Source organism: Miniopterus natalensis, chromosome 7 (genome assembly GCF_054644295.1).
Source record: "Miniopterus natalensis isolate mMinNat1 chromosome 7, mMinNat1.hap1, whole genome shotgun sequence".
NCBI classification, from domain to species: Eukaryota; Metazoa; Chordata; class Mammalia; order Chiroptera; family Miniopteridae; genus Miniopterus; species Miniopterus natalensis.
The window spans coordinates 79,209,520-79,223,325 of NC_142087.1; the positions used below are offsets into that span (position 1 = coordinate 79,209,520).

Here is a 13,806-nt window from a genome sequence, read left to right on the forward strand (position 1 = left end):
AAAGCAGACGTTTGCGCGGAAAAGGTAAAGGCTGCGAGGCCCCTTCCAGCACAGGGTTTGGCGCGGGGACCTTAGAAGTGAGCAGTAAGTGGAGTAGGGTCGGACTTGGGCTAAGACGAGAGGCATCTGTTTTTTCTATTATTGCAGTTATTTTGAAGTGGCTGTGAATTGGTGCATATAGCGCCGGAGGGTGTGCTCCTTGGTGGGTTTGGACAGTTCGGGTGCTCTGGCGGTGTCTGTCCAGTGCGTGCCTGAGAGAGTAGGGCGCACGCATGGGCGCCGCCTTCCCGAGCGCTGCAGGCCCGGCCCTTTGGCCCCGCCGCCGACTGCGGTCCCAGCCGGAGGTCACGCTGTTCCGAGGGCGGGACAGACAGACACCTAGCCTGCTCCGAGGCCTCCACCTGCCGCTCGGGCTCCTCCTCCCTGGGGCGGGAAGGAGTCGTAAACCGGCCCCGAGCCAGCTCTACCCGCCCCGCCGCGCGCCTCGGTTTGCGGTGGGGGCGGGGGCGGCCGAGGACTCCCGCCCGGGGTCCAGAGACACCCGCCCGCGCCTTGTAGGAGGGGGTGCACAGTCGGGGCGCTGCTGTTCTTGCAGACGCTTGTCGCCTCCAGCCTCGGGTTTCTTGGGCCATCCGAGCTGGGGCCTTGGGTCCAGGGCTTCAGCGTGTGAGCGCCGGCTCCCTAGGGGGCGACAGAGGGGAGCCGCTGACAGCCCACCACTCGGATACCCCGCATTATGCGAGGCGGCCGGCCAAGCTTGCCCCGGGGGTCCCCACGTTCTGTTTACAGTTTGGCCGCTGCAGAGCCCCCGAGGGTCCAGAGGAGGCACCCTTCCCGCGGCGGTGGCTACCCAAGGGCGCGGCCACACAGCCTCGCGTCTTCGGGCGGCGAGGGGCGGGGGCTCCGGAGGGAAGTCCGCCTCGGGTGCGGGAGCCCTCCCCTCCCCTCCGCCCGCGCTCCTCGCTCGCCGCCCAGGGAATCGTTGAGCTCCTGGAAGGGCCGAGGCTTTCGGCCCCCGAACCAGGGCGCGCGCGCCTGGGTTCCCGCCCAGAGCCGAGCGGGGCGCGTGCTTGGGCAGGGTCTCCCCGGCCGGGAAGGCTGAGGATTTGGTTGAGCCGCTTCCACACCCAGCGCGCGGAAGTCGCGATCTAGCCGGAGCGCGTGCCCCCGGAGCCTCGGCTGCGCCCGGGTCTAGGGAGCTGCCTTGGGAATGAATGGCATTTGCCAAGCGGTTCCGAAACTCTGGGCCCCTAGGGCTCCCCGAACCGAGGCGCTCAGACCCTCATGGTTTCCCTTTGCCTCTGCCATAGTCGCCCCCGGGCTGGGAGGAATCTCTGTACCTCCGGGTGGCTTCGGCGCGCGCCGGGGCGGGAAGGGAAGACGGTAGGCGTCTGGGGTTGGGGGGGATGGCACTTTTCTGCCCAGCCCTGACCCCAGCCTGCCCGGAGATAAAGTTGCCGGCTCAGACTAGACAACTTGTTCAAGCTGACCCCGGGCCGGGTCTTAGAGTTAAGCCCGGGCTAGGAGGCCCAGCGTGGAGGAGGCCTCCGGCCCTCGCCTGGAAGCCTGAAGCCCCCGAAGCAGGCGACCCAGCCTCCTCGCTGGGAGTGCCTGGGACGCCGACCTGCCACAGCCTGGGCGCCCGGGTGCCACTCAGGCATTGCGCAGGTGCCCCCTGCCCCCACCCCTCCGTACCCAGGGCCCTGCTTCTGCGGTGTTTCTTTTACTCCCAGGTCCCCGTGTTTTGGAAGCAAGGTGTCAGGGGTCGTCTTTGAACTTTCCTTTGTACTTAGGGCAAAGCGTCGAAAACACGCCTACTTTTAAGGCGAGGGGGAAGGCGTTTCGCGTGGAGGACGCCTATTTTTATTTTAGTTCTTTATTTTAGGCCCATCTGGGCCTTAAAGAAATGCTAAAGCTCAAACAAACCCGAGGAAGACCGGGACGGCGGCGGATGCGGTCTTCTGTGGATGCGGAGTGGCGTCCACTCCAGGCCCGGGCGATGGACTGGCTGATAGGTATTGATTATTGGGAAATCGGATTCGGAATAAAACCCTAATAGTCCCCTTCTCCGATCCCTCAGGTTATTTCGCTCCCAGACCCAGTTGGGATGTCCCAACAAAACTCGCCCTTGAGGATTACCGACTTGACTCCCCCGCGGTGGAAAAGGTCAATTACAGTCACTGGGCCAATGGATTTCGTTTCTTTAAAATTTAAAAAATATCGCCCGTTGCTTTGAAGTTTGGGTGGCGAACACATATTGGGGGGAGAGGCCGCGTTGTCGCGCAAGTTTCCTTTTCCGCCTCAATCTGCTGAACCGAGGTGCTCGCCCCTCCAGCGGGCCCCTCCCCCCAGCCCCCCGCCCGCGGCGCCCGGGTTTTGTTCCGCCCCGCACCTCTTTTCTCCGCGGAGCTGAGGTTTCTGAGTCGGTCTGAGGCAGCCGCGGAGCCGGCGCAGGGCTGGGCTGGGCTGGGCTGGCGAGGGCGCGCGGGTGCCCCCCGCCCCCCGCTCCCCCGCTGCCAACCGTGGAGATGCAGCTTCGGGCGATGGCGGCCAGGCTCCGTAGTCCTAGACTTGGGGCTGGTGGATCCCCGAGGCGCTTGGGGCGGGCCCCCCCGAAGGCCTTTCTCTTCCATCTCGAAGGTACGGGACGGCGCAGTGCCCACAGATGGGAGCGGGAGGAAACGTCTCAGCGGAGGGGGTTCCAGCTGTACGGTGCCAGCCTAAACTTTAACTCTACTTGGAGCGAGTGGGGGCGCAACGTTTTAGGAGATAAGGGGACCCCGGCTGTTGATACGCCCCGAACGTGGGGTCTCTAACTCGGCGTGACATCTTTTGGAAGACGGGGGAAAGCGCTCTGGGCGAAAGAGGGGGGCTCTTAGGTATTTGGATTCGGGCCCCCAGCTCCGGCAGTCTCAGGAGCGCGCGTGGCGGGGTGGAAGGCGCGTCGGGGGACCCCGGCTTCGCGGGTCTGAGGCTTTCCGGGAGGCGCCGCCCACTCCTCCTCCCGGCCCCGCACCCGGGTCTTCGCGTGGCTCCGGCCGGGCTGCGGGGCGGAGCTAGGCTGGGACTGGCTGGGGGCCGCCCCGCCCGGCGCCCGGGCCTCCGCGCCGGCCCCCGGGGAGGAGTTATGATAATTTCCTTCTCATTAAGCGCCCGGGTCCCCCGGCTATAGCCGGGACACGGTGCGGGCGCGGCTTCCCGGGTCCCTGGCAGCGGCCGGAGCGCCCGCGGCAGCAGCATCCACGCGCGTAGAGCCGCCGATGCGCGTCCAGTGACCCGCTCACTGCGGCCCGCGCGGCGGGGGCGGCGGCAGACGCCGGGCCACCGTGACCCCAATTTTGGATTTACCGCTGGGGGGGTGGGGGGAACCTGGACTTAACTGGCGACTGTTTTGGGGGACGCAAGACGCCATGTTGTGGAAAATAACCGATAATGTCAAGTATGAAGAGGACTGCGAGGTGAGCTGGGCACGGGGGCGCAGCCCCGCCCCGCCCGCGGACAGCCTGGGAGGCGGCGGGGGCCCTGGACGAGGCCGGCGGCGAGGGCGCTGGAGCGGCGAGCAGGCACCCGCCGCCGCCCCTCGATGGGACGGGGCCACTTTTCCGGACACCCCTGGTCGGTTTCTCCGGGGCCCCCTTCTTGAGTCGGGCCTTTTACTAAAGATCTAGCCTCGGGAGCGGGGCCTGGAGAGAGTGGCAGGTCCCACCCACAAAGCTTACCGGTCGGTTTCACTCGGAGCAAAACAGCCCTTCCCGTTTTCTCGGAAGAGCGCCGTGTCTACCACCCTTCCTTAGACGTGGCTTTTACGCACGAAATCTCCGTCCTAAGGGGTCAGGCGAGGCGACCCGCCGGCGACACCTTTTCGGTGTCTCTTCCCAGGCGGGCTCGTCACCTGCCCCGCTGCCTTCTCGGGGAAAGAAGAAAACAACCTAAGTTTGGCTTTCAGGAGAAGTGGGGGCTGGGGCGTGCTGGGGGGGGGGGTGCTGAGGCCAGATGGGGCCGTAAGCGCTCGGAGTGCTCCAGCCTGTCGGACAGGTTGAGCTAGAGTTTCGGAGAGTGGGAGGGAGGGAGGTGGCGAGCGGGAAGAGGAAGACGCCGGTGGCGGGCGGCGCGAGCCCCGCGCGGGGAGAGGGGATCCGCGCTCGCGCCCGCCGGAGCCCCCGCGCCCGGGGCACCTCGAGGGGCTGCCCCTGCTAGCAGCTCCGTACTCTCCCGCTAGGGGGCGACAGCGCCATGTTTCTCCCGGCTCCCCACTACCCCGTGACCCCTGGAGCACATGGAGACGCGATCTTCAGGAATTAAGTCGGGCTGCCGTGGGGCAAGGGGGCGTGCGCAGGCAAAGCGACCCAGTTTTCGGGGTCCTTAATTGTCCCTCCGTGCCTTGGTTTGTGGGGACACTGACCGTGGCCGGGCAGGGCTGTCTTCCTGTCGGCGCTTGGTCGGGACACGCCAGCAGGGAGGGCGGCCCCGGCCCCGGTCGGGGCCCCGGCCGCGGCGCGTTCCTCCTCGAGTTCCTGGGCGGCGAGGGGGCGGCCGGCCCTGCCAGGGAGTGTCACTCGCCCGGAGGTCTTTGCCCTGAGGGCGTGGAAAAGAAATTACCTGGGGCGGGGGAGATGCGCACTTCCCCTGCCGCGCGCTTTTTCCGCGCCCGCCGGCTCTCCAGGTGCTTTTTTCCTCGGGGACGCGAGCGCGTGCGGGCCGGTGAGCGAGAGGCGGGAGTGCCTGCGCCGCGCGCCCCATGCCGACCTACGCCCGCGCCAGGAGCTCGCCCCCGGCACCCCGGGGCGCCTCGGGCGTCGGGGCGCCCAGACCGCCGCCGCCGGGCCCGGAGGGCGCGCCTCCCCAGGTCTTACACCAGCGTCCCTTCCCCGCTCAGACCCGCGGTTCGCAACGACATCCCCGGGGAACACCGCTCTCCGGCGCGAGGGCAGCCCCGCGGGTTGCATCCCGGCTGGGGCGTCGTGTCCCCGGCGGCGCCCGCTCGGCCGCCGGTTCGCGGCAGCCGGGGTTTCATCCTAACCGGGTGTGGCTGCTCTCTCCCAGGACCGCCAGGACGGGAGCAGCAACGGGAACCCGCGCCTGCCGCACCTCTCCTCGGCGGGGCAGCACCTCTACAGCCCCGCGCCGCCCCTCTCGCACGCCGGCGTCGCCGAGTACCAGCCGCCGCCCTACTTCCCGCCGCCCTACCAGCAGCTGGCGTACTCGCAGTCGGCCGACCCCTACTCGCACCTGGGGGAAGCCTACGCCGCGGCCATCAACCCCCTGCACCAGCCGGCGCCCGCGGGCGCCCAGCCGCAGGCCTGGCCGGGCCGCCAGAGCCAGGAGGCGGCCGGGCTGCCCGCGCACCACGCGCGCCCCGCCGGCCTGCTGCCGCACCTCGCGGGGCTGGACGGCGGCGCCGTGGGCGCGCGCAGGGACGGCTACCGCCGCTCCGACCTGCTGCTGCCCCACGCGCACGCCCTGGACGCGGCGGGCCTGGCGGAGAACCTGGGCCTGCACGACGTGGGGCAGCCGATGGACGAAGTGCAGGTGAGCGGGCCGCGCTCCCCCCGCCCGGCCGTTTGGCCCACAGACCCTATCCTAGCCCCCCCAGGCTGCCCCGAACTGAAAGGGAACTTCCATTTCTCCCCCAGATCGTGGACGAGCAGCACCTGCTTCTGCACGATCAGACCGTGATTCGCAAAGGTAGGGCCGCACGTGGTCCGCCCTGGCTCCTAGGGGGCGGTGGGGTGATTCGCTCAGGCCAGGCTGCGGGCATTTGGTGGCTTACTTGGGACGCTGGTGGTGGAAGGGACCCGAGCTCAGGGAAGGCAGGCCTTAGGAGTGAGAGGAGAGGGGGTTTCTTCCCCACCTGCATGACAAAGGATACACTGTCTCAGTCTCCAATGTTACTCCTTTAATTTGAAGGTGTTTGCCACGTTAGAGAAAGCCTCCCAGTGTGTTAACACCGATTTAACGTGGAAAAAACGCACCAGTCCCTTAGCTGTGAGTGGTTGTTTCTGTGATAATTTTAATTGTCCAATGACTGGATGTGATTTTTTTTTATTGATTGCAAATATGCATGTGGCAGGGATCCTTAGTTGACCAGCAAGAAAGCGTTTTGAAACAGTCTGGCCTGCCAAATAGACACGGCCTCAAAGCACCAGGCCCCGGGGTCTGTCAGAGGCTGGGTTTACACAGGATAAGGGGGGGAAGGGATTTGGAAAATTGGATTATTGTATTTGGTGAGTGAGTGGCTTGTGAAATTAAGTTACTACTGATGGGATTACCAGCCTGGCTGTTTTGGGAAATGGAGTGGGCCTAAATTACAGGTAGCTACGGTCTGTTACTTGAAGTTGAACTGCTTGAAATCAATTGGAAAAATGGGTTTTGAAAAAAATACAAAAACTCAGAAAATAAACTGAATTTCCCATAAATTTATAACAGAACAGGTTTGTTTGTACTTAAAAACTTACTGTGATCTGTGGGACTGAAGGCTTTGGCAAGGGATCTGAGTGTGTCCTGTGATTTTGGTTGTTCCTTGAGGAAGGAAAAAAAAATAAGACCACTTATTTAGTATGGAAGCAGTCTTTTGAAAACGAATGTTCTAATTAAGCAGATTTTTAACAGTGGCTAGAGAATGAAAACCTCCACGCTTAGGCTCTTGACTAATTAACTTCCCAAGGTGTTAATTTGTGAATTTCAGATTCGATTATTTTTTAAGAACAAGGCTTTTTTAAAAACCTGCAATTTGTAGCCCGATGTGCAATGTTATTTGTTTAAAGAGCTCTTTCGTCTTTGGTTAGTGGTTCGGAAAGGTCTCTTTTGCTTGGAGGCAGCTCTCGACACTGCCACTTCTGATCTTCATTCACAGGTCCTATTTCAATGACCAAGAACCCCTTGAGCCTCCCTTGTCAGAAGGAGCTGGTGGGGGCCGTGATGAACCCCAGTGAGGTCTTCTGCTCGGTCCCAGGAAGATTGTCCCTCCTGAGCTCCACATCTAAATACAAAGTGACAGTTGCTGAAGTCCAGAGGAGATTGTCCCCGCCTGAGTGCTTAAATGCCTCATTACTGGGCGGTGTTCTCAGAAGGTATATGGGGGGACACATTCGGGGCACGGTGGCTGGGTGGTGGAAGGTGGATATATGAAAGGACCAGGAGGTATTTTTAACATTATGTAACTTTGAGACCTAACACCGAATTCTAATCAGCCCAGAGAGTTTCAGTACATTTTTCTTTTAGAAAGTGCCAGATGTGGAACTAGGTGCTAGAACAGCGCCAACAAATTGTTATTGGGTTAGAACTTATTCCATGTAGGAAGTGGGGGCCTCTGCTGCCTCGAGGGAAGAGGAGCTCGGGGGCTTTTGTTCCCCAGGGAGTTTCTTTGGAACTGCTGCAGTTTTAACAAGTGAAAATGAATCGACTCCAGTACAGCTTGCAATTATCCTGTGATTTAAAAAAAAAAAAAAAAGTTGGCCACGCTAAGAACGATTTTTTGCATTTTACAGGGATTAATTGACAACACCCGGTGTCACTTGATTATGATCCATATAATGTAGATAGTCTTTGAGGAATTTCCGTTTTGACGGCAGTCTAGGAATTTGGGGTTTGAAAGTGTGGTTTTTTTGAGACTAGCCACAGCTGACTTTCTGGTACGCAGAGCCAAATCTAAAAACGGAGGCCGGTCCTTGCGGGAGAAGTTGGACAAGATTGGGCTGAATCTTCCAGCCGGCAGACGGAAGGCTGCACATGTAACCCTCCTGACATCCTTAGTAGAAGGTCAGTGGAGTTTTCTGGTGCTTTTAGATTTGCTGTGTTGTGTCTTTACTATTTTGCTAAAGAAAAGCTTAACAACAACTCTTTACGTTGTCATGAGAAGAGCGAGATGAAGGCAATTTGAATTGTCGTAAGTTCATCACAATGAATTAACAGTGATTTTTGTCAGATAAGTTAACACTTAAATATCTGGCTGCTTCAGTGTTCTCTTCTGGGTCCCCCAGAAGATCAGTTTGAAAAAGAAATGGGTTTTCCTAACCTAAGAAATCACACTATAGGGTGTCGAGACATTTCCTGTTAAATGGCCCAGTTTTTGAAGATGCAGTTGATGAGTTGGTACACCTTTAAAAAGCTTAGCTGCTGCTTGGTGGACACACAAGTATGCTTTCTGGTTTTTGTAGTTGCGGAATATTGGGATTGTGGTCAGTGAAGAGGAGCCCTTGTACACAAGGGAACTGGCCCAACTCACAATTCCTGTGTCTGTTTCCCCCATCAAAAGAAAAAAAATATGGGGGCCCACAGGTGAGTCCCTCTCCCCAATCCTTAGATCGTAGGAGGTGACATTTCAGTTTCTTGAATGGGCCTGTACTGGCCAACCTGGAAAGCAGCCAAAGATGCAATATAGTCTTTATGAAAGGGGGGTGAGGGGCTGAGAAAAAGTGGAGGAATTAAAAACAACAAAAAAGCTGTGCACCCTTAATGGGCACCAGAAAGTGGCACAGGACACTGACAGGCTTATTCTGGAGCCTCCAGTCTCCCGGGCACTTTGTCCAAAACAGAGCGCTAGTCTCTGGCTGGGGGAGCCAGTGAGGGGTGGTGTCCCGGCAGTTAGGCAATCTTTTGAACACTTTCTTTCCCTGCTCTAATGGGTGCTACCGCAGTGCTAAAGAGACTTGGCAGGGCCTTGCTCCACCTTTTTACGAGTGTCTTTGGAGGTCAGGGTAAGCAGAAAGGAGCTGCCTGTTAACTGCCTGTTGGGGACCAGCTGTCTGCATGGAGAATGGTGGGTGGGTTCTGTGTGCATGGTGCATAAATGTGTCTCCGCTGGGTTTTCTTACCAGCCTGGCATAGGGGTGCTTGAATAAGAAAGTGTGCCAGAACAATGGTTCTCAGATCCCGATTTAGTGAGTCCATGGAGGCGAGTGGGGGGGGGGACGACACCATCTGCGTTTCTGAAAAGCTCTTCCAGTCTCGCAGTGTGGAGTCAGCACCAGGCCCCTCTGGAGGGAGATGACTCTCTTGGTTCTCTCTCCCTTCGCTCCCCCAATGTCTTGGACAAAGGGTGGGGGTAGTCCAAGCTGGTAGTTAGGGCTCTTAACATTTCCAGCAGGAAAAACACTCCTGCCTCCTTTTCTTAAAAGAAACATTCTAGAGACTTGTTCCCTTCAGTATCAGGGCACCCTAGTTTAAAAAGAAAGTTCCATATCAAAGACTTTGTGACAGTTTCCTAAAGAGAAGCGACCAGTTTGCTGTCGTCAGAAATACTCATCTCTAAATTCTCCTACTTCTCCACCAGGATAACTAATCTTTATTATCAAGAGAAGGCATGGGTGTGTCTCAGGGTCGATCTATTCAAGTTGGGCAGGGGACCAGTTATCATAGTTCAGGCACAGTTAAAAAATTTCAGGGTCTGTTTTCCTCGCATTGTAGGATTTCACCCTCTGTACATAGGGGAGAGGGACCTTCTTACCAGCCTGAGCGTTGTCTCTGTCTGTGTTTTTTTAAATTCTCACTCGAGGACATGCTTATTGATTTAGGGAGAGAGAAACATTGATCCGTTGCTTCCTGCAAGCTCCCCAACAGGAGATGGAACCCGCAACCTGGGTGTGTGCCCCGAGCGCGGGAGTCAATCCCGCAGCCTTTCTGTGTACGGGATGACTCCAGTCAATCAACTGAGCCACTCGGGCCAGGGCCCTGCCTGGGATTTCTCTGAGAACACACAGTGGCTGGCAGTCAGGGCTAGCGAGACGGCCAGGACAGCGTGTCCGTGGTGCCACGGCCATCCTAACACCTTTCGTGATCCTAGGGGAGGCAGTTCATTTGGCTCGGGACTTCGCGTATGTCTGTGAAGCCGAGTTCCCTAGTAAACCAGTGGCCGAATACTTGGTCAGACCCCACCTTGGAGGAAGGAATGAGGTGGCCGCGAGGAAGAGCGTGCTGCTGGCTGCACAGTAAGTACCCCGCCTACACCCCAGGACTTGCTGCTCCCACCTGGGAGGCCAGGGACCACCCCAGCCCCTGGGGCTCGGGAAGGAAGTGCTGGATAAATGGGTTAGGGTGGGGAGCTAGTGAAACCGGCAAGAGCTTTTCCAAAGTCGAACACCTTCAAAGAGTAAGTAGAGCGAACGAATGGATTGCTTCAACAGTGAATGTTTTTGAGCTGCGTTAGCTGTTGAGCTCCAAAGGGTTAAACTTCCCTCTCGTGACTGTATTTGCGTATCTTACAAAAATGTGTAGAAGAGATGATTTGTTTTGTCACTCCCAGTAAAGATTGTGTGCTAAGCGCAGCAGCTGGCTATTACGTTAGCATTCGTTTAAAGCCGCCTGCCCTGGCTCAGGCCAGAAGTGCTCTGATTGCCTCCCAGGTGTCACCCTCCAGGTAATTCGTCTCTACCTGTCAAGAGCTAGATTTGAACTCGGGTGTGTGTTGTCTTCCCAGGCAAGTGTGTAAAGAATTCACAGACCTTCTCAACCAAGACCGAACACCCAACGGGAACAACCGGCCCGCCCCGGTCTTGGAGGCGAACATTCAGAACTGCCTGTCCCACTTCAGCCTGATTACCCACGGGTTTGGCAGCCAGGCCATCTGCGCCGCCGTGTCTGCTGTGCAGAACTACATAAAAGAGGCGTTGGTCATCATAGAGAAGTCCTACATGAACCCCGGAGACCAGAGTCCAGCCGATTCCAGCAAGACCCTGGAGAAGATGGAGAAGCATCGGAAATGAAACGGGCGGGAGCAAAGGGCCGAAGATCTGGAAGGGAAAGAATCTCCAAAGCCACTCTTAACCCGCACAGATTGGGGAGCTCCTCCTGCCTGGGGGACAAGTTGAGCTTGTTACCTGGGTTCCCATTAAAAAGGCCTCTGTTGATCCGGAGTTTGACCTGCCCTCTCGGAGTCCTTAGTATTTCTCTGGCGCTGATGCGTCTCCTTAACTCTGGACAAGTTATCAGAAGGTGACAAGTATTGGTTTTTTACCTGTTAAGCTTATTTTTATTATTTTGAACCCGTTCTTTCTGTCTCTGAAAGTGGTGCTACAAGTTTTTGAATCTTTTAAATCCATCCCCTGGGCTAACAAAAAAAAAACAACCACTCACTTAGCTGTTGAAATGTCAAATTGATGTGATCCAAATTAATAACTTTTCAGTGTTAAGGTCATTGCTGGCTTTTGTGCCCACTAAATATTTATCTTTTATAAAAAAGTATTTATCTAGATCTTCAGATATCAAATCCTGCATACAGTAGGAGGCAGATTCTGTCCACTTAGCAACCAATTAATCGGTGGTATTGGACACTCTGAAAAAATCCCCTTGTTCCAAGGGGCCTTCGGGTTTTATAAAACGTGTAGAAACAAAGCCTGCTGATGATTTTATGTTTTTTTTAAACTTTGAAAATTAACTCTTCAAATGGGAGATTCTTTGAAATGACATGTTCCTTTGAGGTACTGAAGCTTTATTTGCATATTTATTTCACATCTTGGTGATTCGAGTAAACTTGAAAAGGGTAGGCATGAAGCGTTTTTTGCTGCCTGTCACCCCCAGGTCCCGGAGGAGGCGCTGTTATTTTGAGAAACAGTGTGTTGCGTGTACAGATTTTATTTATGCATAATTTAATCGGGTCTGTAAATACGGGTGCACTTCTTAATGACTTTTTGAGAAATGGGGTTCCATTTTAATGACTTTTAAAGGTGATGGGGGTCATCTAAAACACATCCTTAGGTTCTATTCGTATGTACACAGGGTATTTGGAATTAGGGTCCTGGGGCTCTGTTCTGTTTAATTGAAGCTCTCTGTTCACAAAGCAATAACTTTGTGTCTCACTCCTGTTGGGCTGATCCCAAACGGGAGTGCGCAGTGCGTGGAGATTTGGACCTGAACTCCGTGCCTGTAAATGTCCACACATTAAATTGTTGTGTATATGAGACCTGTACAATAAAAGGTATTCTCTATAGCAGCTGTGACAGTCTGATGGTGACGTGATCTTTTGAAGTCTGTAAGATGAGTGGGGTCGTGGCCGAGCTGTTCATGGTTTGACTGGCTTAGTTCATAGGACCGAGGAGGAAGGACTGACGGAAACGGGGAGTTTCATCTTCTCTCCCCTGCAGGATTGCTCGGCTGCCCCAGGTTCTGTGCCCACCAGCGTCCCTCAGCTTCACGTAGGACCATCCTCACCGCGAGGGGTGTTGGGAACTGTGTGAGGGACAGTTTATTGACAATAGCAAGAGGTGCCAACAGTTTGGGATTAGCGACTCTTGTGTAAGGCTGCCCTGTTGAGAAACGCTGTGCTCTATGGCCAAGTTGCCACCTCGAAATACTGAGAATGGAAACGATCGTAGGCACTCCTTGGGCAGCGCTCCTTAGGAGGACTTGGCTTTCAATCACGTGCGAGCCATGGAGGTGTAGGCTCGTTTTTATCATAGTTTCCAATCAATCGAAGTTCTCCATGTTTGGGGACAAGAAAATTCGAACCTGTCCAAGGCTTGCCGATCATTTCGTCTGCAGGGGGAATCAGAGGTTGGGTGTCTACTCTGCTTGGGGAGAGAGCCTGGCACGGCTTGCGGACTTGCTGGACGTCCTGAGGAGCTTGGATGCACACCATCGGGACTTGGTTTCAAGTTGAAGTGGCCTGGCATGTCCTCCAGGAAGTGATGTGTTTATAGTTTGGCATGAGTGGCCGGGCTTCAAAGGGAAGTGGGAGCAGAGGATTTTCCACATTGGAGGAGCCTTTGCCTCAACTCCAGTCTCATAATCCTTGGTGCATAACTACCAAATGCCCAGCAATTCCTGACTTCATGTTGGCATTGGATGTTAAGTAACTTCAACTCTGCCAACCTAATACTTTGCTCTTGGCAGCCTGTCTTTGGCCACTGAATGTTCTCATTTACTTGGATTTATCTGGCTGACATGTCAAAAATCACAATTGCTTTGCTTAAGAGCTTGCTAAAAGAGGTCTTGTGTTGGCAGTTATTTCTCAATCAAGACATGAGATATTGGGTGTTAAAAGGAAGTTACGGGGGCAAAGGGCCAAAGGTAAAAGGACTATTTTGTTATCAGCATCTTAACCTGCTTTTGGACCGCAGTCTGGCTTTTAGGAGCTGTGCCGAATTGCAGTGCAGACAATGTTCTGGAAACGCCCCAAAGTCAACCAAGGAGTGAAGTGAGTCATAAGCAGAGCTTATCCTGGCTCGGCGCTCGGTTCTCCTTTCTCCTCATTGCCACTGGCAGTTCACGGACAGCCACTGACTCCCTGGGGCTCGGTGCACAGTAAGAGCAGGTTTTTCTTCCCAGCACCTGAGCTGGTATCATGCCAAACAAGTCGCCTCAAAAGGTCCCTCCTGGAATAAGGCTGCCTCGGCTTTCCCACCAGCTCTAGTTGAGTCGGGTGCCTTGCCCTGTGAGCACTTCCAGCCCCTGTGGCTCTAGGGGAGGCGGGGCCGTCAGGATCGGGGGACCTTTGCCTCCCACCGGCCAGGGTGGCTTTTGTTTCAAGCCCTGTGTTGTGAGATGGCACTTCTTTCTCCTTTGCCCCTTCGCCCTGTGCCATTGTTCAACTCTGGCTGTTTGACAGGTTGGGCTTTTTATTAAGGCACATGGCACTGCTGAAGTCTGCCCTCTGGGATAAGAAATGATGAATCTTCCTTTCCCCCTGGTTGCACTGAAGGAAAGCCCGTCATTGTCTGAAGGCACGCATCTAGAATTCCATTTCTGACAGATGTCTCAGCAGGGCTGCCTCTGTTGACTGGAGACTTGCCCATCCAGGCACCTGGCACCTTGAAGATGCCCCTGCCCTGCAGACAGCACATGTTCAGGTTCTCTGGGAGGTCAGAGAGGTGT

General features: G+C 56.1%; 1 protein-coding gene across 1 annotated transcript; it reads left to right on the forward strand.

The window, feature by feature from the left end:
• Nucleotides 1-3,410: 3,410 nt before the first annotated feature.
• TFAP2C (transcription factor AP-2 gamma) lies at nucleotides 3,411-11,926 on the forward strand. The gene is made up of 7 exons (XM_087819321.1): nucleotides 3,411-3,458; nucleotides 5,023-5,529; nucleotides 5,634-5,685; nucleotides 6,854-7,070; nucleotides 7,640-7,758; nucleotides 9,782-9,926; nucleotides 10,415-11,926. Exons 1-7 carry the CDS (start codon nucleotides 3,411-3,413, stop codon nucleotides 10,698-10,700), a joined length of 1,374 nt encoding a protein of 457 aa, XP_087675447.1. The 3' UTR covers nucleotides 10,701-11,926.
• The last annotated feature ends 1,880 nt before the right edge of the window (nucleotides 11,927-13,806 follow it).